At 38.9% G+C, this 23,352-nt stretch overlaps 1 protein-coding gene across 1 annotated transcript; it reads left to right on the forward strand.

Annotated features, from left to right (window-relative positions):
- Nucleotides 1–12,200: 12,200 nt before the first annotated feature.
- On the forward strand, nucleotides 12,201–23,281 carry LOC102413732 (insulin-like peptide INSL6). The gene is made up of 2 exons (XM_025281547.3): nucleotides 12,201–12,474; nucleotides 22,885–23,281. The coding sequence occupies exons 1-2, from the start codon at nucleotides 12,201–12,203 to the stop codon at nucleotides 23,226–23,228; spliced, it is 618 nt and encodes a 205-aa protein (XP_025137332.1). The 3' UTR covers nucleotides 23,229–23,281.
- The last annotated feature ends 71 nt before the right edge of the window (nucleotides 23,282–23,352 follow it).

Genomic DNA, 23,352 nt, shown 5'->3' on the forward strand with positions numbered 1-23,352 from the left:
GCTTCTAAGAAATTCAAGTAAATATATTTAAGTGACATAAATGAAGTCACAAAGTGAACAGAACAAAGAAATCAATGTTTTTTTCCTTAGAAAAGAACTAGATTGGGAAAAAAAAAAAAAAACAACACAGTAAAGTTTACCATTTTAGAATTTACGGAACATTCATGTAAGCAAAATAAACTTGTGAAATGATATGAACATTTGTTAAAATCGTAAACCAGCATGGTATTAATAGTTAATTTCTTTAATCTATATATTGATACATAGTTAGCTAGTATTTTGTTTTTTTAGAGAAAATGTACTTATAACAAGTTAATCTCCTCCATCAAATGTCTGGAGATGAAGAATAACAGAAGATGAAAAATCACATTTCCTATATTGCAAATCCCTAGGCATGGCTAGTCATAAGCAAATCTCTGAAGTTCATCATGTTCTCCCTGAGGCCTCCTCCCAAAGAGCTCCTTATTGAAGAAGCAGAGACCAACAGAATGTAACTCTTTAGGGAGAAAGTCAGTATTCTTGCCTGGAGAATCCCAGGGACAGAGGAGCCTGGTGGGCTGGCATCTATGGGGTCGCACAGTCAGACACGACTGATGCAACTTAGCAGCAGCAGCAGGGAGAAAGTCAACATTTTTTCAAGAGTTACACTTTCATCATGAAATCTTTGTTGCTGATTTTAACACTTCCATTCATATATCATTTATTCCCCAGCACAGCTCATTGTCAATTCCAGAACTCCATTTGCTCTGAGGTCCATTCCTCGTGCCCACTAGTTTTCACATCATACTTAACTAATAACACTGAAGTTTCACCATCATCCGGTGACTCAGTTAAATTTCATCTGCTAGTACATACCACTACTCCCGCCTATCTTTTCCTCCATTTTAAATGGAAAAGTATCCCCAAAATGTAACCCCTCTACCTGTCTGTATGTTATGACCATGGCTTTCTTATTCCTAAAAGACTGTGTCTACGTGTAACAGGCATGAATTTGTAAGCACAGTCTCTGGTGTGAAAGAAATACACTACTATTTTATTCTTAGCAGATTGATATGTTTAAATGCTGTCACTGAATTGGAAATTTACCATCAGACATAATTCTAATGGAACTCCCCCATTAAGCTGTGCTTGAAACCTAGGGTTTTAGCACCAAAGCACGAAGTCCCCAAGACCCATAGTTTCAACAGTTTCCACCATGACACCTACTATTCTAGCCTGTATGGTGTCTCCATTTAAGGTCTTACCTTTCTTGCTGGAGTCAATGGAACTTTGCCAAATGTGCATGTTTTCTGCTCAGGGTCTGTTTCCCTAGGTATACCATATAGCCATCCCTTCTAAGGCTCCCCCTCTCCATGTCACTGCCACTGAGCACTGCACAGCAGTAATTCTTTATTTCAGGACTCTAGGGCATCATCCTCTTTCCATTACAAGGAAAATCTTCCCTTTAACCCCTGAACCATCTCTCCTTCTTCCTCTCCATTTCTCTCTTACTTGGCCATTGGGGACACCTGCCTAATTTTGGCCTCCTCCCGTATTTAGGGGTCATGGGAAGAGTAACTTTAAGCAATCTCTGTTTTCTGCCCTGCAAAAGTCCATCAGGAAGGAAACACTTAGGCTCTGGATACCTGGTTAAAATTTGTGGGGAGATGGTATAAGAGGTTGAAAGGAAAAAATATAGAGGAAAATGTAATGTCTCAATTATTTTGCCACACTCTTTGACCTTGCACATCATCCACCTTTCCTTCTGCATGGGAATCTTCCTCTGTTTCTAATATTTTTCAGTAAACAAAGAAAACTGTTTTTGCATCAACTCTTCCTCTGCCAAATCAATAGAACTTCTGCTAGTTCTTCACCCCTCATTCCCTCTGGGACCCACTATAAACTGTTCCCTATCTGAATCTTAGCATATTAAATTCCACACTGGTCTCCAATCCCAAATTTTAATTTGCTTCTCTTTTACTTCTCTTTCACATTTCACTCCACTGATGATCCCTCTTCAGAAAATTATCTTCCCTTTTTGCTTTTATAAAAAGCAGAAGGACATCATCCTCTATAATTCTTGCTTTCTCCTTCTTTATCTCTTCTCTTGCTTCTTACCACATGAAATTCCTTCTTCTTTGCTTTGACACTTTATGCCCTGTCCATCAGTTGGAGAGTTGATTTAATTTTATTTAACTCACAACTCTTTGCTGTTGATTTCTGAATCTGGATCTCCAGGCTGGATGTCTTAGCATACTTCCAGCCCCATGTTTCCATTTGTTTTGTTAGGAGAATTTCTCTTGAATACTTTATAGTTATCTAAAATTCATCATTTCTTAAGCTTTACTGGGGCTTCCCAGGTGGCACTAGTGGTAAAGAACCCATCTGCTAATCCAGGTTTGATTTCTAAATCGGGTAGATCTCCTGGAGGGAGGGCACGGCAAACCAATCCAGCATTCCTGCCTCAAGAATCCCATGGACAGAGGACACTGGAGGGCTACAGTCTATAGGGACTCAAAGAATCATACACAACTGAAGCGACTTAGCATATGCAAAGCTTTACTGTAGGATTAAATTCCCCTCATGATTCTTCAATGTCATCAGCTTTTCATCCTCTACAGCTCAAAGCCCTGGTCTTCCTGACATACAATGGCAAAAAGGCACATGATTTTCAACACTGCTCATTATTAGAGAAATGCAAATCAAAACTACAAGGGGGTAACACCTCACACCATTCAGAATGGCCATCATTAAAAAAGTCTACAAATAACAAATGCTGGAGAGGGTGTGGAGAAAAGGGAAACTTTCTACACTGTTCCACTATGGAAAACAGTATGAAGATTCCCCAGAAAAGTAGAATTATCATATGATCGAGAAATCCCACTCCTGGACATATATCTGGACAAAACTATAATGCAAAAAGATACATTTACCCTTATGTTCATAGCAGCAGTATTCATAAAGGAGAAGACATGGAAACAACCTAAATGTCCATCAACAGATGAATGAATAAAGAAGACATGGTACATATATACAATAAAATACTACTCAGACATAAAAAAGAACAAAATAATACCATTTGTAGCAACATGGATGCAACTAGAGATCACTTTACTAAGTGAAGGAAATCAGAAAGAGAAAGACAAATACCACAAATATATATCACTTATATGTAGAATCTAAAATATGACACAGATGAACCTGTCTACAAAACATAAACAAACTCACAGACATAAAGAACAGACTCATGGTTGCCAAAGTGGTGGAGGGGACGGAAAGGAATGGAGTAGGAATGGAGAAGTAAGTAGATAGAAACTATTACATATAGAATAGATAAACAACAAGGCCTTACTGTACAGGACAGGGAGCTATATTCAACATCATGAGATAAACCATAATGGAAAAGAATACAAAAAAGAATGTATAAATTTTGATATATGTATAACTGAATCAACTTGCTGTACAGCAGAAATTAACATAATATTGTAAGTCAACTGTACTTCAATTTTTTAAAAATCCCTGGTCTTGTTAAACTCTTCTCTCTCTCCACATCCAGGTTACATAAAACAAGTCCTCAAATCTAATGATGGTTCATTTAAAAATCACTTTTATGGGTCCTTTCTGTTTATTTCTACTCCTTTCATGCTACTGCTGGGTCTTCACAATTCATTGATACAAAATGTGGACTTGTAGTTCGTTTCTTCACTTTTGGTTTTTCTTCCTCCACATCTGTATACATTAAGGTCAAGTTATTTAAGCATCAATTTTAGCTTCTCTGGTGTCTCAGTGGGTAAAGAATTTGCCTGCAATGCAGGAGACCTGGGTTCGATCCCTTGGTTGGGAAGATCCCCTAGAGGAAGGGCATGGCAACCCACTCCAGTATTCTTGCCTGGATAAATCTCATGGACAGAGGAGCCTGGTGGGCTGCAGTCCATGGGGTCTTGAAGAGTTGGACACAAATGAGGAACTAAGCACAGCAGCACATACATTATCCACTAATTATTTCATAACCTCCTGTTCCCCATAGGATAAACAGAAAAAAATCCAAACTCCATAGTCTGAATTTTAAAGCTCCCTTTGTCCTCTAGCAATATTCCATCTTCTACTAATCCTTAACATCACTATTATACGTTCTTTTACTGACGATATGCCTTGCTCACTTGTTTACATGCCTTTGTAGCTTCCATCCTCTCTTCCTGAAGTACCAGACCCACTTTCTGACTACCTACTTTTTCATCAAAGCCTAATTAAGTTCTGTATCCTAAATGAAGTCTTCCAAGACTACTGAGCTCATACAAGTCTCCCCCTTCTACAAATGATTTTACTTAAATTTCTGCAATTCAACATTTAACCAATGATGTTTTTGCTCCATTATATTTAAACATAATTAGAATAAGAAGTCTAAGCTCCTGGTGCTTAAAGCTCCTGTACTTCACTTATTTCATTCATAGCTCCTAAACACAAAATACTACCCCCCACCTCACTGACTTAATGGAGAATCTTTTCTTGTAGGACTGGATCATGACTATATTGACTGCATACTATCCTTTATGTACTAGAAGTAAATATGATTTTAAATGAGTTTCTCACACTCTAGCCAAATTAACAGTCTGGTACCTCATATGTAAAAAATGCAATAATTATTTTAAAGAACACCAAACCTATTATCTCATTTGATTATCACATTCCAACAAAGTAGCTGCTGCAGCTAAGTTGCTTCAGTCGTGTCTGACTCTGTGCGACCCCATAGACAGCAGGCCACCAGGCTCCTCCATCCCTGGGATTCTCCAGGCAAGAATACTGGAGTGGGTTGCCATTTCCTTCTTCAGTGCATGCATGCATGCTAAGTTGCTTCAGTCATGTCCGAATCTGTGAGACCCTATGAACAGCAACCCACCAGGCTCCTCCATCCATAGGAGTCTCCAGGCAAGAATACTGGAGTGGGTTGCCATTTCCTTCTCTACAACAAAGTAGAAATGGCAATAATTATACAGCTAATACATATCATTATGTGTCAGGCACTGTATTTTCTCATTTATTATTTCATGTGTTACTTACTGCATTATGTCATATAATCCTTTAATATAGCATTGTCAGAAGGCACTACTATTATTACCTACCTTCAACCTACACCACATGTTCTTATATTCATGACATATGTTAAGTAAACTAGTATAAGATTTCTGTAAATTTGTATAGCTACTTATTCCTATAGCTGAGACCAGCTTCTAAGTGTCTTTATTACCAACAGAATGCATTTTTAAGCCCATTCTGAGGCAATTACTTTAATGTGTGTGCATATATGCTTTTTTTTGGTCCAAATTATTATTTTCTCTAATCTAAGGGTTTGGTCTAAAAGATTTGCTTTTATATTATAACTGGGGCTCCATAGCTCAGGGGTTAGAGCACTGGTCTCATAAAAGATTTGCTTTTATAATATCATGTGCCATCATCACCAATCCCAAAGAAAGGCAATGCCAAAGAATGCTCAAACTACTGCACAATTGCACTCATCTCACACACTAGTCAAGTAATGCTCAAAATTCTCCAAACCAGCCTTCAGCAATACATGAACCGTGAACTTCCAGATGTTCAAGCTGGTTTTAGAAAAGGCAGAGGAACCAGAGATCAAATTGCCAACATCTGCTGGATGATGGAAAAAGCAAGAGAGTTCTAGAAACACATCTATTTCTGCTTTATTGACTATGCCAAAGCCTTTGACTGTGTGGATCACAATAAACTGTGGAAAATTCTGAAAGAGATGGGAATACCAGACCACCTGACCTGCCTCTTGAGAAACCTATATGCAGGTCAGGAAGCAACAGTTAGAACTGGACATGGAACAACAGACTGGTTCCAGATAGGAAAAGGAGTACATCAAGGCTGTATATTGTCACCCTGCTTATTTAACTTACATGCAGAGTACATCATGAGAAACGCTGGGCTGGAAGAAACACAAGCTGGTATCAAGATTGCCGGGAGAAATATCAATAACCTCAGATATGCAGATGACACCACCCTTATGGCAAAAAGTGAAGAACTAAAGAGTCTCTTGATGAAAGTGAAAGAGGAGAGTGAAAGAGTTGGCTTAAAACTCAACATTCAGAAAACTAAGGTCATGGCATCCGGTCCCATCACTTCATGGGAAATAGATGGGGAAACAGTGGAAACAGTGGCTGACTTTGTTTCCTCGGGCTCCAAAATCACTGCAGATGGTGATGGCAGCCATGAAATTAAAAGACACTTACTCCTTGGAAGGAAAGCTATGACCAACCTAGACAGCATATTAAAAAGCAGAGACATTACTTTGTCAACAAAGGTCCATCTCGTCAAGGCTACGGTTTTTCCAGTAGTCATGTATGGATGTGAGAGTTGGACTGTGAAGAAAGCTGAGCACCGAAGAATTGATGCTTTTGAAATGTGGTGTTGGAGAAGACTCTTTAGAGTCCTTTTCAAGGAGATCCAACTAGTCCATCCTAAAGGAGATCAGTCCTGGGTGTTCATTGGAAGGACTGATGTTGAAGCTGAAATTCCAATACTTTGGCCACCTGACACAAAGAGCTGGCTCATTTGAAAAGACCCTGTTGCTGGGAAAGATTGAGGGCAGGAGAAGGGGACGACAGAGGATGAGATGGTTGGATGGCATCACTGACTCAATGGACATGGATTTGGGTAGACTCCGGCAGTTGGTGATGGACAGGGAGGCCTGGCGTGCTGCAGTTCATAGGGTTGCAAAGAGTTGGATACGACTGAGCGACTGAACTGAACTGATCATCGCCAAATAGATTCATTGCTTTTGTAATATTTTTCTTTGACAAATTATGGTTATATGAAGTAGTTTAACAGTTTGTACTCCAGGGACAGACTGACTGTTTTTAATTGGACTTCTACCCCTTACTAACTCTCTCATTTTAGGCAAGTTTTGTAATCTAAGATGAGCTCCCTCTCATCTACAAGCTAGAGATAATTACAAGACTATTTGATATGATTACTATAGGATTAAATGGGGTAAAACGTGTACAAGCACTTAGATTACTGACTGACATACAGTAATCACTCAACAAATGATGTGCTGTTATTATTGTTCTTTCAAAACATATTTGAATACATATTACTTAACATATAATTGAATACATATTTTTTGTATATATTCAAGAATACATACTTGGTATAAATACCAAGAATAAAGTGTTAATAAGACCAGCATTATAGTGCGGAAGACAGACAATTAATTGGACAGAAAGCAAAAAAGTAAATAATGGAGATATTATGTACTAGCTGTTTTATAATCTAGCAAGTATTAATTATAGTTATTATTATTAATTGTACCCACATTTAATACTGCTAAGATAAAAATTTTAAGGACTCAATCATGGGAATCATATTTCCCACATGAAGATATCAACATAAAATGCTAAAATAACTTGAAAACAAATATTCTAGTATAATTACTAACAATTCCATATTTTTGTTGTATAAATGGAATTTTATTTTATAAATACTCAAATGAGCTCTTTTGGATAGCTCCAATTTTATGACAATGTTCTGGAATAAGGTAGACAGGAAAAAGTGAAAGTGAAAGTTACTCAGTCATATCCGACTCTTTGTGATCCCATGGACTGTAGCCCACCAGGCTCCTCTGCCCATGGAATTCTCCATGCTAGAATACTGGAGTGAGTAGCCTGTTTCCTTCTCCAGGGGACCTTCCCAACCCAGGTCTCCCACATTGCAGGTGGATTCTTTACTAGCTGAGCTACCAGGGAAGCACAGCTAGGATAGTATATTAACAAATAAGTCATTCAGTAATAATAGCAACTTATTCAAAATAAGTCATTTCACTAATAATTTGTTCAATTCAGTAAATTTGTTGACTCTTGATCAGTTCAGTCACTCAGTCGTGTCCGACTCTTTGTGATCCCATGGACTACAGCACACCAGGTCTCCCTGTCCATCACCAACTCCTGGAGTTCACTCAAACTCATGTCCATTGAGTTGGCGATGCCATCCAACCATCTCATCCTCTTTCATCCCCTTCTCCTTCCACCTTCAATCTTTCCCAGCATCAGGGTATTTTCCAATCAGGTGGCCAAAGGATTGGAGTTTCAGCTTCAACATTAGTCCTTCCAACGAACACTCAGGACTGATCTCCTTGCCGTCCAAGGGACTCTCAAGAGTCTTCTCCAAGACCACATTTCAAAAGCATCAATTCTTCGGCATTCAGCTTTCTTTATAGTCCAACTCTCACATCCATACATGACTACTGGAAAAACCATAGCCTTGACTAGACGGACATTTGTTGGCAAAGTAACATCTCTGCTTTTTAATATGCTGTCTAGGTTGGTCATAGCTTTTCTCCCAAGGAGTAAGTGTCTTTTAATTTCATGGTTATAGTCACCATCTGCAGTGATTTTGGAGCCCCCCAAAATAAAGTCTGCCACTGTTTCTCCATCTATCTGCCATGAAGTAATGGGACCAGATGCCATGATCTTAGTTTTCTGAATGTTGAGTTTTAAGCCAACTTTTTCACTCTCCTCTTTCACTTTCGTCAAGAGGCTCTTTAGTTCTTCACTTTCTGCCATAAGGGTGGTATCATCTGCATATCTGAGGTTTGATATTTCTCCTGGAAATCTTGATTCCAGATTGAGCTTCATCCAGCCCAGCATTTCTCATGATGTACTCTGCATATAAGTTAAATAAGCAGGGTGACAATATACAGCCTTGATGTACTCCTTTTCCTATCTGGAACCAGTCTGTTGTTCCATGTCCAGTTCTAACTGTTGCTTCCTGACCTGCATACAGATTTCTCAAGAGGCAGGTCAGGTGGTCAAGTATTCCCATCTCTTTCAGAATTTTCCATAGTTTATTGTGATCCACACAGTCAAAGGCTTTGGCATAGTCAATAAAGCAGAAATAGATGTGTTTCTGGAACTCTCTTGCTTTTTCGATGCCAACATCCAGCAGATGTTGGCAATTCAATCTCTGGTTCCTCTGCCTTTTCTAAATCCACCTTGAACATCTGGAAGTTCATGGTTCACGTACTGTTGAAGTCTGGCTTGGAGAATTTTGAGCATTACTAGCGTATAAGAGGGAGAAGGCAATGGCACCCCACTCCAGTACTCTTGACTGGAAAATCCCATGGAAGGAGGAGCCTGGTAGGCTGCAGTCCATGGGGTCGCTAAGAGTCGGACACGACTGAGCAACTTCACTTTCACTTTTCACTTTCATGCATTGGAGGAGGAAATGGCAACCCACTCCAGTGTTCTTGCCTGGAGAATCCCAGGGACGGCGGGGCCTGGCGGGCTGCCGTCTATGGGGTCGCACAGAGTCGGACATGACTGAAGTGACTTAGCAGCAGCAGCAGCAGCAGCGTATGAGATGAGTGCAATTGTGCAGTAGTTTGAGCATTCTTTAGCATTACCTTTCTTTGGGATTTGAATGAAAACTGACCTTTTCCATTCCTGTGGCCACTGCTGAGTTTTCCAAATGTGCTGGCATGTTGAGTGCAGCACTTTCACAGCATCATCTTTTAGGATTTGAAAGAACTCAAATGGAATTCCATCACCTCCACTAGTTTTGTTCGTAGTGATGCTTCCTAAGGCCCACTTGACTTCGCATTCTAGGATGTCTGGCTCTAGGTGAGTGATCACACCATCATGATTATCTGGGTTGTGAAGATCTTTTTTGCACAGTTGTTCTGTGTACTCTTGATAATAACAATAATAAGTAGTAGTTGTAGTCAGGAATGTGTTCATTCATTCAATAAATGTTTATTAAGGGTCTACTTTTAGCAGGCATTGTCCTAGGCACTGAATAATAAATATGAAACAAAAATAATTCCAGTCTTTAATGAGCTTACAACTAGTATAAAAGATAATTACATGATTTAAAAGAAAATTCAGCATAGTACAATAAAGAATAATTAAGACATAAGTATGAATTAGGATATAAAGGAACAAGTAGTCAAATCTCAGGGAGTTTATTCACTTACTAAATATTATGATTATTGATATGATTAACATTTTACTTATTATTTGTTGACATTGCTATAATTGTTAACATTAAATTATTTCTGAGAATTTTACTATGTTTCACACTGTTCAAGGCAAAGATGCTGCCAAAGTAAACAAAATAAACAAAAATCCCTGTTGTGTAGAGCTTACATTTTTGCAGGAGACAGAAAACATGAAGAAGTAAGATATATATAGTATGTCAGTCTTTAATGAAGATGTGCACACTGAAGAAGTACAAAGGAGGATGAGAATACTGAGAGCACAAATAGAACCGGAGTATAGATTTTTGTGTGGTTCAGACATATACTGGTGCTTCCCTACCGGCTCAGCCAATAGGGTAAAGAATCCTCTCGAAATGAAGGAGACGTAGGAGAAGAGGGCTCAGTCCCTTGGTGAGGAAGATCCCCTGGAGGAGGGCATGACAACCCACTCCAGTACTCTTGCCTGGGGAATCCCATGGACAGAGGAGCTTGGCAGGCTACAGTTCATAGGGTCACAAAGAGTCTGAAGTGACTTAGCACGGACATAACACATATATTGCTTGAGAGGTTTTTTGTTGTTGTTTGGTTATGTTCTTTAAGAATATATATATTTTTCTCAGTATAATGAATAGTTTCCTTTCTCACAGGGTTTCCCTGGTGAAGTTCTGCTTAGGACTCATAGCCACTACAGTTTATACATGAATTGTTTCTCAAAGTAGGCAATGAAATTGTGCTAATCAAATTACATAAATCTTTTAAAAGATCTGACTGCCCGTTACTAAGTACTCATGGATACCACTGGAAAGTAGGGCAAAGCTGGGCGAACAGAAAACGGAGAAAAGTACAGAGGCAAAAAGGAGAAGGAGTAAAAAATAACATTGTAATGGGAAGAGTTAACAGTATCATTGATAATTGCTGGAGCCTCTGAGGTTTTAGTGGAGAAGGAAATGGCAACCCACTCCAGTGTTCTTGCCTGGAGAATCCCAGGGACGGCGGAGCCTGGTGGGCTGCCGACTATGGGGTCACACAGAGTCGGACACGACTGAAGCGACGTAGCAGCAACAGCAGCAGCTGAGGCTTTAGTATACTGAAGTTAACTATTCCTGAGACGGCCCCTGACTGCCCCCTTGTGGCTGGTGGGACATCCTTCAGCGCCAACACAGTCTAAAAAAATTTCATTTAAAATGACAAGGCAACCTGTATAGATTGCGCTGTACTTCCCTGCCCCTTCCCTCTTGATGTAGCAGAATACTATTTTTCTTTTCTTTTTTTTTAAATTTTATTTTATTTTTAAACTTTACAATATTGTATTGGTTCTGCCATATATCCAAATGTATCCGCCACAGGCATACATGTGTTCCCCATCCTGAACCCTCCTCCCTCCTCCCTCCTCCCTCCCCATACCATCCCTCTGTTCTTCTTACTAGTTCTCTGAATTTGTATACGGTCCATGACAGTGCACATATGCTGAATTGCATTCCTCTGGCTATTCCTAAATAAATTCACCTTTGCTGATAAAATAACTGGCTATTATTAATGCTGACACTATAATTTTGCAATGGACAATCCTTTACAATCCATGGCCAAAAGAACCGATTATCTCAAATACTCTGTTCTGAAGATTGAGACTAAGGCCCATTTCTCCCCGTAGAAGTGGTAGGAATTTCCTCAGGAAGCTTTGCATCTGCCTTTAAAACTTACACACAAATTTTAATATATCTTACACACAACAATTCGTCAGGCCCTGAGGTACAATTAGAAGCAATGTCACAACCACTGTTTTCATGAAACCTGCAAACTAGGGAAAGAAGTTATCAAACAACTGCACAAATAAATGTGAGCAAACCTACCGAGATAAATACCATGAAGAAAAGGAAAGGTTTCTTGAAGGAGGCGACGTCCCATTAGCAAGCAGGCAAAAGAGGCGGGAAATCCATTTCACTAGAGGGAGGCTTTATCCGTTAGCCACGGCCCCATATTTCATTTGATAAATCTTCCTAGTGAGGGTAAAGAGAAAAACGAACCATTTTCAGAACTAACAGCTTGCCACCTGGGGCAGCCTGAGGGCCCTGCGAAATTCAGGAAGCTTAGGCAGCCCCTCCACAGCTGCCCTCGTCTTGACTCGAAGTTCTCGCGAGGTCTGGAGATGAAGATCAGAAGACTGTGCACGTGCACAGTCGTGCAGGACGGCAGTTAGAGCGCGCGGCGGACCTGGCTTGGGGACCCAGGGATGCCGCGGTTCCTCTATCTGTGTCTCGGGCTCCTACTGGTTCGAGTCTCCCGTGAGCTGAACGACATTAGCAGAGCCAGGAGATTGTGCGGCCGGCATCTACTGCATGAGATAGTAAAACTCTGTGGCGATGTTAACTGGAGCCACGTTGAGAAGGAAAAGCCTTTCACACAGCTGCTTTCCCAGGCCTCAGAAAAGGTTGAAAGCTTCATTCCTGACCGGTCAGAAAGCTCCCAAACCACTTTTCCGGTCTGGAGGAGAGCGACAAACCCAGGTGAAAATCTAAACCAAAGGCATGTTTGTTCATCTTTGTACATTTCTTATTCTCGAATTCGCTCTGCCAGCCATTTAGCTTCAGGAAGTGGAATTTGTGCCTAATATACATACACACGGAAGAGGCAATGGCAACCCACTCCAGTACTCTTGCCTGGAAAATCCCATGGACGGAGGAGCCTGGTGGGCTGCAGTCCATGGGGTCGCTAAGAGTTGGACACAACAGAGCGACTTCACTTTCACTTTTCACCATGCATTGGAGAAGGAAATGGCAACCCACTCCAGTGTTCTTGCCTGGAGAATCCTAGGGACGGAGGAGCCTGGTGGGCTGCCGTCTGTGGGGTCGCACAGAGTCAGACACAACTGAAGCGACTTAGCAGCAACAGCATACATACACAATCTCTGTGACGCCTTTTTTTTTTTTTTTAATTTAACTTCGAGGAAAGAAATGCACAAATGTAAAGTCTACAAACTTGTATAAGTTTCCCAACTTTCCCTTCTTGCAGTGCCCTTGTCACCTGGCAAACTCTATTTTGTCCTTTAACACCTAATATAGGTATCATCTTCCCTGAGAACTTGTGGCTCAAACGGTTAAGAATCTCCTGCCGTGCAGGAGCCGCAGGTTCAATCCCTGAGTGGTGAAGATCCCCTGGAGAAGGGCATGGCAACCCACTCCAATATTCTTGGCTGGAGAATTCCATGGACAGAGGAGCCTAGTGGGCTACAGTCCATGGGGTTGTGAAGAGTCAGATACGACTGAAGCTACTTGGCACACACACACAGGAATGTATGTTTTATATGAAATGCCCAGCAGAGGGCCAAGCATAGAGTATATGCTTAAGGTATATTGAATTTATACAAAATGCTTTAAAGCAGTCTTTAGGAAGAACATGGAGAAGGCAATGGCACCCCACTCCAGTACTCTTGCCTGGAAAATCCCATGGATGGAGGAGTCTGGTAGGCTGCAGTCCATGGGGTCGCTAAGAGTCCGACACTACTGAGCGACTTTCACTTTCACTTTCTGTTTTTACATTTTGTGGCTAATGCATTTTAGTCCCAATACATTTGCTGTTTTAAAAGAAAGTGCACTTTATTTGTAAACAGTTGTCTAGAGTGTATAGTTTAAGTCACTGCCTTTTACAATAATTCAGTTGTTCTGATTTGGGTAAATTTTGTGAAAGTCAAGATTCTGAAATTAAAGGAAGGAGTAGACTAACATATCGAAAGAGAGACCCTAACATAGATGAGTAAAACAAACTAAAACATTGCCTAGCACTTTGTGAGCACTTACTCTTTTTTATTGTTTTGAAGTATAGTTGGTTTACAATATTAGTCTCTGTTGTACAACTGCTAATTCAAAATTTCTATAGATTATATTACATTTAAAGTTATAAAATATTAGCTATATTCTGATATTCTTTTTTAATTAATGAATAAAACCTATAAATTATTGATGCCAAGGGAATAAAAACTTTTTTATTGAAGTATAAGTTGATTTACAACATTGTGTTAGTTTCAGATGTACAGCAAAGTGAGTCCATCCCTGTTGCTGCAAATGACATCATTTCATTCTTTTTTATGGATAAGTAATATTCCATTGCATATATATATATATATATATATATACACACACACACACCACATCTTCTTTACCCATTTGTCTCTCAGTGGACACTTAAGTTGCTTGCATGTAAATAATGCTGCTATGAGCATTGGAGTGCATGTATATTTTCAAATTAGATTTTATTTTTTCCAGATATATACCCAGGAGTTGAATTGTTGGAACATATGGTAATTCTATTTTTAATTTTTTAAGGACCCTCTATACTGTTCTTCATAGTGGTTGCACCAACTTACATTCCTACCAACAGCATAGGAAGATTCCCTTTTCTCCACACCCTCTCCAGCATTTATTATTTGTAGACTTTTTGATGATTGACATTATGTGAGGTGATAGCTCATTGTAGTTTTGATTTCCATTTCTGTATTAGTGATGTTGAGCACATTCTCATATGCCCATTGGCCATCTGTGTATCTTCTTTGGAGAAATACTTATTTAGTTCTGCCCAATTTTTTATTATTTTTTTAATTGAGCTATATGAGCTGTTTGTGTAATTTGGAAATTAAGTCCTTGTTGGTTGCATTATTTGAAAATATTTTCTCCCATTCTGTAGGTTGTCTTTTCATTTTGTTTATGGTTTCCTTTGCTCTGCAAAAGCTTATAAGTTCAATTACAGCTCCTTTGCTTATTTTTGGTGTTATTTCTATTGCTTTGGGAGACTGACCTAAGAAACCATTGGTATGATTTATGTCAGAATGTTTTGCCTATTCTCTCTACAAGTTTTATGATGTTATGTCTTATATTTAAGTCTTTAAGCCATTTTTAGTTTATTTTTATGTATAGTGTAAGAGAGTGTTACCTTCATTGATTTACATGGGGCTATCAAGTCTGCCAACACCACTTCCTGAAGAGACTATCTTTTCTCTGCTGTATATTCTTGTCTCCCCTGTTGAAGATCTGTTGACCATTGGTGTTGGGTTTATTTCTGGTCTCTCTATTCTGTTCTGTTGATCCATAAGTCTGTTTTTTGTGTCAGTACCACACTTTTTTGATAACTATAGCTTTGTAGTATTGTCTGATGTCTGGAAGGGTTATGCCTTCAGCTTTTTTTTTTTTTTTTTTCCTTTAGGATTGCTTTTTATATTCTGGGTCTTTTGTGATTCCATATAAATTTTAGGACTATTTGTCTAGTTCTATTAAAAATGTCATGGGTCATTTGGTAGGAATTGCATTAAATCTGTAGATTTCTTCAAACCCAAGAGCACAGGCTATCTTCTTATTGCTTTGAATCATCTTCAGTTTCCTTTATTAATGTTTTATAATTCTGAGGTTATGGGTCTTTCACCTCCTTGGTTAGGTTTATTCCTAGGTATTTTTTAAATGTGATTTTAAAAGGGACTTTTTTTAACCTTCTGATAGTTCATTGTTAGTGTAAAGAAATGCAACAGATTTCTGTATATTAATATTGTAACCTGCTACCTTGCTGAATTTATCAGTTCTAGTAGTTTTTGTGTGGAGTCTTTAGGGTTTCTATGTAGAGTATCATGTAAAGACAGAAACAATAGAAAACATCAGACTGAATCTTGATCATTTTCTGTCATCAAAACCACCTACATATAAATTCATTTTATCCTGTTTTTGTAATGAAGGAATTCTCTCTCACCAAACTCTCAGTTGTACTTCAGTTTAGCTGATATTCACACTTTAATGTGTATATGAGTCACCTCAGAAATGCTGTTAATATACAGATTCTGATTCAGTAGGTCTGGGGTGGAGCCTGAGTTTACTTTTTACAAGCTCCCAGGTAATGTCGATCCTGTTAGTTGAATAATGCTTTCTGAGTAACAAGGGACTAGTTCAGTTTTCTATTTCTTCTTTATTCTTTTCTCTCACAAGTGCAAGGTGGACTTCCCCTTTTACTTCATGCTTGGTGGGCGTTCCTCTCACATCAAATGCTGTGCTCTCATTACCTATACCATAGTCAAAATTTTACCTTCAGACATCCAAGCTTGAGTTTGTGATTGAGAATGAGTTTGGAATCCTTTTTATTGACCAAACAATAATAAGTCCCTGGTGACCCAGTGGCTAAGACTCCATGTTCCCAGTGCAGGGGGCCTGTTAATGAAACTTCAATAATTTCGAACCCTGGTCAGGGAACTAGACCCCACATGCCACAACTAAGACCTGGCACAGCCAAATAAATAAAATATTTTAAAATCAACTTTAAAACTTGTAGCTGATTAATCATTCCTTTATTTCAGGTGTTATTCACAATACCCCAAAGGAGTAAATGTCATTAATTCAGTGAGGAGAGATCTGCAATGAAACAAGATTTGTAGGAAATGGAAATATAACTGATCATATTTCAGGATTGTCATACACATGAAACATGTTACTATGGGGACTATATAAAGGACAGTTTATAAAAGTGGAAATATGTGGCAATGAAACCATGGTTTTTTTTAAATATATGGAAGAAGAAAATGAATTTAGGTTATCAATATGAATTTGTATTAGATTTTAAAGAATTCTTAATCTGTAAGGAAAGAGAGACTGTAATCTATTAATTTCCAGCGACTAATTTATTAATAGAAGTTGAAGAGAGGCATGTATTTCCAAAAGAGAATTCCAACATAGAATATATAATTATGTCATTTCTTTTGCATGTGAATGTTGCTGAAAAGTTGATTAATTTTTATTTAGCTTATACAAGCAGAATATATTTCTATGTTAGGCCAAATCAATTATCAATAATTTTAATCTTCTGATAATTTCTTTGAGTCTGACACAGGAAATGACAGTTTGGTACACTGATATTCAAAAATGCCTTCTTCAGAGCTACTCAGACATAAGTTGAATTTCAGATTGTGCACTTCTTGTTAATGAATTCCGAATGTATGGACCATTTTGCCACAACCTATTTCAGAGTGCGGCAGCGTGAAACTAATGTCATATTTCTAAATTCTGAGTATGGTGCTGCCTAACTCTTAGTGCTAGGTGAAATTATTGAAGTTTCATTACCAGTATTTCATAATCCATACCCCTATTCCAGTTAGATAGGCTGTAGTCCCTTATTCCTGGTCTTCATCCATCTGTTCTTATTTTTTACTAGTACATGAGAATTCCTATGTTCTTATATCCATGCCAAGAATTAAAATTATATAATTTTTAACATTTTCCAGTGTGATAGACATTAAATAAAATCTCATTTAACTTGTTCTGGATTTGAGTACCTCATCATATGCATATTAGCCTTTTGGGTTCCTTTTTTTTGAAAACTTCCTATTTTTCAGAAATTTTATTTCTATATTTTGCCCACTTTTGTCAAAGTTGTCATCTTCCAGTTAATTTGTAAGACTCATTCAAAATCTAGATACAGTAATAGTTATAGGTTTTAGATATTGCAAATATGTCATCTTATTTTGCCATCTATCTACTGGTGTTATTAGATAGAAAGTCTTAATTTTTATGCCATTAGACAATAAGTGTTTCACCTTATTGTTCATCCTTTTGAACGTTTTGGAGGTCCTTTTTTGTTTCTCTATTGGTTTTATAGTTTTACTTTTCTCGTTAGGTCCTTAATTCTTCTGAGGCCCATTTTTGGTTCTGTTCTGGCTAGGAATACTATCTTAATTTTCTCAAAGTCTTACTTTTCTGTACATGAGGAAGTATTTTTCTGAATACCATCTACTGAACAATCATTTTTTTCCACTGATTGTAGAGCCACTTTTATTGTTTATTAAGTTTGTCTGAGATTCTTATTTAACTGGTCTTTTTGTTTGGCTTTGTATTATTACTACACTGTTTTAGCCAACTTTTTCACTCTCCTCTTTCACCTGTATCAAAAGACTCTTTAGTTCCTCTTTGGTTTCTGTCACTAGGGTGGTATGATCTGCATATCTGAGGTTATTGATATTTCTCCCGGCAATCTTGATTCCAGCTTGTGATTCATCCAGTCTGGCATTTCACATGATGTACTCCACATACAAGTTAAATAAGAAAGGTGACAGTATATAGCCTTGACAAACTCCTTTCTCAATTTTGGACCAGTGTGTTGTTCCATGTCCAGTTCTAACTGTTGTTTCTTGACCTGCATATAGGATTTTCAGGAGACAGGTAAGGTGGTCTGGTATTCCCATCTCTTTAAGAATTTTCCACAGTTTGTTGTGATCCACACAGTCAAAGGCTTTAGCATAGTCAGTGAGGCAGAAGTAGATGTTATTCTGGAATTCTCTTGCTTTTTCTGTGATCCAGTGGATGTTGGCAATTTGATCTCTGGTTCCTCTCACTTTTGTAAATCCAGCTTGTACATCTGGAAGTTCTCAGTTCATGTACTGCTGAAACCTAACTTGAAGGATTTTGAGCATTAACTTGCTAGCATGTGAAATGAATATAGTTGTGCAGTAGTTTGAGCATTCTTTGGCATTGCCTTTCTTTGGGATTGGATTGAAAACTGACCTTTTCGGTCCTGTGACCACTGCTGAGTTTTCAAATTTGCTGGCATATTGAGTGCAACACTTTAACAGCATCATCTTTTAGATTTGAAATAGCTCAGCTGGAATTCTATCACCTCCACTAACTTTGTTAGTAGTAATGCTTCCTAAGGCCCACTTGAGTTCACACTCCAGGATGTCTGGCTCCAGGTGAGTGATCACACCATCATGGTTATCCAGGTCATTAAGACCTTTTGCCATCTCTTCTTAATCTCACCTGCTTCTGTTAGGTCCTTACCATTTCTGTCCTTTATTCCCATCTTTACATGAAATGTTCTCTGATATCTCTAATTTTCTTCAAGAGATCTCTAGTCTTTCCCATTCTTCTGTTTTCCTCTCTTTCTTTGCATTGTTGACTAAGAAGTCTTTCTTACCTCTCCCTGCTATTCTTTGGAACTCTGCATTCAGTTGGGTATATCTTTCCCTTTCTCCTTTCCTTTTCACTTCTCATCTTTTCCCAGCTATTTGTAAGGCCTTCTCAGACAACCACTTTGCCTTCTTGCATTTCTTTTTCTTGGGGATGGTTTTGGCCTGTACAATGTTATGAACCTCCATCCATAGTTCTTCAAGCATGCTGTCTATCAGATCTAATCTCTTGAATCTATTTGTTGCTTCTACTGTATAATCATAAGAGATTTGATTTAGGTTGTACCTCAATGGCCTAGTGGTTTTTCTTCCTTCCTTCAATTTAAGTCTGAATTTTGCAATTCAGCTCATGATCTGAGCCACAGTCAGCTCTAGGTCTTGTTTTTGCTGACTGTGTAGTGCTTCTCCATCTTCAGCTGTGAAGAATATAATCAATCCAATTTCGGTACTGACCATCTGGTGGTGTCCATGTGTAGAGTCCTCTTTTATGTTGTTGGAAGAGGATGTTTGCAATGGCTAGTGCATTCTCTTGGCAAAACTCTGTTAGCCTTTGCCCTGCTTCATTTTGTACTCCCAAGGCCAAATTTGCCTGTTACTCCAGGTATCTCTTGACTTCGTACTTTTGCATCCCAGTGTCCTATGATGAAAGGACATCTTTTTAGGTGTGAATTCTAGAAGGTCTTGTAGGTTTTCATAGAACTGGTTGACTTCAGCTTCTTCAGCAATTGGTTGGGGCATAGACTTGGATGACTGGGATGTTGAGTGGTTTGCCTTGGAAACCAACTGAGATCATTCTGTTGTTTTTGAGATTGCAGCCAAGTACTGCATTTCAGACTCTTTTGTTCACTATGAGAGCTCTATTTCTTCTGAGGGATTCTTGCCCACAGTAGTAGATGTAATAGTTATCTGAATTAAATTCATCCATTCCAGTCCATTTTAACTGATTCCCAAAATATCGATGTTCACTCTTGCCATTTCCTGTTTGACCACGTCCAATTTACCTTGATTCATGGACCTAACATCCCAGGTTCCTATGCAATATTGTTCTTTACAGTATCAGACTTTACTTTCACCATCAGATACATCCACAACTGGGTGTTGTTTCCATTTTGGCTCAGCCTTTTCATTCTTTCTGGAGTTATTTCTCCTCTCTTCTCCAGTAGCATATTGGACACTTGGGGGGGTTCATCCTTCAGTTTCATATATTTTTGCCTTTTCATACTGTTCATGGGGTTCTCAATGCAAGAATACTGATTTCCCATTCCCTTCTCCAGTGGACTACATTTTGTCAGAACTCTCTACCTTGACCTGTCCATCTTAGATGGCCCTGCACAGCACGGCTCATAGTTTCATTGAGTTAGACAAGGCTGTGATCCATTTTATCATTTTGGCTAGTTTTCTGTGATTGTGGTTTTCATTCTGGTGGCTGTGGAACTGAAGTTCTTGTTTCATCTGTCTGCCCTCTCATGGCCGAGGGCTTGTGCAAGCTTTCTGATGGGAGGGACTGCTGTGGGGAAAACTGGGTCTTGCTCTGGTGGGCAGAGCCATCCTCAGTAAATCTTTAGTCCAATTTTCTGCTGCTTGGTGGGGCTATGCTCCCTCCTTGTAGTTTGGCCTGAAGCTCCCAGTCCTGCAGTCTGCAGGCTCTATGGTAGGGCTGTAGGCTCTATAGTAGGGCTAATGGCGACCTGCTGCAATAGGACTTATGAGCATGCTGTGCCTCCCAGAACTACTGCTGCCAGTGGCCCCTGGCCCTGCAGAAGGCCACTGTCGACCTATGTCTCCACCAGAGACTCCCAAACATTCACAGGCAAGTCCTGCTCATGTCTCTTGTGGGGCCACTGCTCCTTTCTCCTGGGTCCTGGTGCACACGTTTTTTTTGTGCCCTCCAAGAGTCTCTGTTTCCCCAGTTTAGTCGAAGTTCTATAATCAAATCCCACAGACCTTAAAAGTCAGATTCGCTAGGATTCTCAGTCCCTTTGCCAGATCCCCAGGTTGGGAAGTCTGATGTGGGGCCTAGAACCTTGGCATCAGTGTGAGAACTTCTTTGGTACAGTTGTTCTCCAGCTTGTGGGTCACCCACCTGGAGGCTCTATGGTAGGGCTAATGGTGACCTCCTCCAGGAGGACTTAGGTCACACACTATGCCTCCCAGGACTGCTGCTGCCAGTGCCCGTCCCTGCAGCTGGCCATTACTGACCCACGCCTCTGCAGGAGACCTTCAAACCCACACAGGCAGTTCTGGCTCAGTCTCTTGTGGGGGTCACTGCTCCTTTCCCCTCTTTTCTATTTATACTTAACTCTCTTTGTGATCTGATCCAGTCTTATGGCTCAAAAAATTATCTATATACCTGACTCATAAATTTCTTCAAGCAAAATTTTTTCTTCCATTCTGATAAATCCCATGGGATTTTCCAGGCAAGAGTACTGGAGTGGGTTGCCATTTCCTTCTATAGGGAATCTTCCCAACCCAGGGATAGAACCCAGGTCTCCTGCATTGCAGGCAGATGCTTTACCATCTGAGCCACCAGGGAAACCCAGTTTCAACAAGAGGAAATCTTATTGAGCAAACTTATTTTTCACAGGGCATGGATTGCGGGCCACTGTGGTAGATGGTTTCTTTGGGGTCAGTTGCCAACCTCCTGTCTGTTTCTTTGGGGTCAGGTGCCAACCTCTTGTCTTTGAACTGCAGATTTAGGATGCAGTCACATGGTTCAGAACATGACTCAACAGCAGTGGCTAGAGGCAATATATCCCTCAAAAGGAACTGTAGATGGGCAAGGGCAATGATGGAAATTCAACAAGCCTCCAATTAATTACCTTCTGGTGTTATTTTAATTTCTTATAAGTAATACTGAGTAAGAGCAGTGTAACATTAACAATTCACCGAGCATATCACACTTCTCCATTTCTTTATATTTCAACAGAATGGCTTCTACTAAGCACTTAGTTATAAAATATGCATAAAAAACAAGTAACTCAATTACATCTGGGCAAAAATTTGAATATACATTTCTACAAGGAGGATATACAATAAGGACATGAAAAATGCTCAACATCATTAGTTGCAAGGTCATTACAAATCAAAATGATAATGGGATTCCACTTCACATCCATTAGGATGGCTACCATCAAAAAATGGAAAACATAAAATGTTGGCCAAGATGTATAGCAATTGGAAGCCTAGTATATCAGTGGTTGGATTGTAAAATGGTGTAGCCACTGTGGAAAACTGGCAGTTCCTAAAGAAAGGTAAACAAATTTACCATACGATCCAGCAGTTCTAATCCTAGGTATATACCCAAGAGAACTGAAAATGTGTTCACACAAAAACATGTATGTGGATGTTCTGAGCAGTGTTATTCTTAATAGTTAAAAAGTAGAAAGAACCCACATATTTATCAACTGGGTAAATAAAATGTGATATATCCATACAATGGAAAATTATTCAGCCATAAAAAGAATAAAGTACTGGCAGACATGCTGCAACATGATTGAACCTCGAAAATATGCTCAGTGAAAAAAACCAGACACAAATGACCATATATGGTTATGTTTTGGGCAGATATGTAGAAATATAAAGTAGATTAGTAGGTACCAGGGGCTGAAAGAAGAGGAAAATGGGAGTGACTCCTAATCGGGGGAGGTTTCTTTTGGGGATGATAGAAATGTTTTGGAATCAGATAGTGGTGATGTTTGTGCAACCTTGTGAATATACTAATTGTATACTTTAAAATGCTTAATTTTATGGCATATGAATTATAGCTCAAAAAATGTTTTCTGAATAAAAGTGTGCAAAGGTTTCTAGGCCTTTTTATAGGAAAACATTACAACTGTTTTACTTAAACATATACATTGCTTTTGAGTAACCATTTTACTAGTTAAAATGTGATTACTTGTGTTTCCGAATTAGCTGGCTTTAGTGTTACAGCATTATGATTAAATTTTCAGCTAAGATTTTAATAAAGGATTTATTTCTTGTCTCTCAACAGTCCCTACTTCTGCCTCTCAGGAAGAAGCAATAAACAATATGAAGATGCAGTCACTGCCTGAGTATCAGTATAAAAAGGCCAACTTGCCTTTTAAGACAAGACAAGAGGAATCTTCCTCATCACAAGATATCAGTCCATATATTCATGAGATTATAGAATTTCAAAAGAAAAATACAAACAAAATCAAAACCTTAAGCAATTTGTTTTGGGGGAATCATCCCCAAAGAAAACGCAGAGGATACTCAGAGAAATGTTGTCAGAAGGGATGTACAAAAGAAGAACTTATTATTGCATGCCTTCCATATATTGATTATGAAAACTTAAGGAAGCATCAGCAGTTGTGACTGAGATATACTAACCATCATGAGACTTACACTAACTTAATAAAAAGCTTAATATATTTTACTTATTATTTTTTTGGTGATTGTCCTTGTAGTTTCTCTGCTGTGACCAACATCTAGATGTATT

This window comes from Bubalus bubalis, chromosome 3 (genome assembly GCF_019923935.1).
Source record: "Bubalus bubalis isolate 160015118507 breed Murrah chromosome 3, NDDB_SH_1, whole genome shotgun sequence".
In the NCBI taxonomy this organism is placed as follows: Eukaryota; Metazoa; Chordata; class Mammalia; order Artiodactyla; family Bovidae; genus Bubalus; species Bubalus bubalis.

What these genes read in the sequence shown, in the direction of transcription:
- LOC102413732 (XM_025281547.3), top strand. Translation starts at nt 12,201, where the DNA reads ATGCCGCGGTTCCTCTATCTGTGTCTCGGGCTCCTACTGGTTCGAGTC. An exon ending in GAGGAGAGCGACAAACCCAG is followed by an intron (nt 12,475 to 22,884) that starts GTGAAAATCTAA and finishes GTCTCTCAACAG; the next exon opens with TCCCTACTTCTGCCTCTCAG.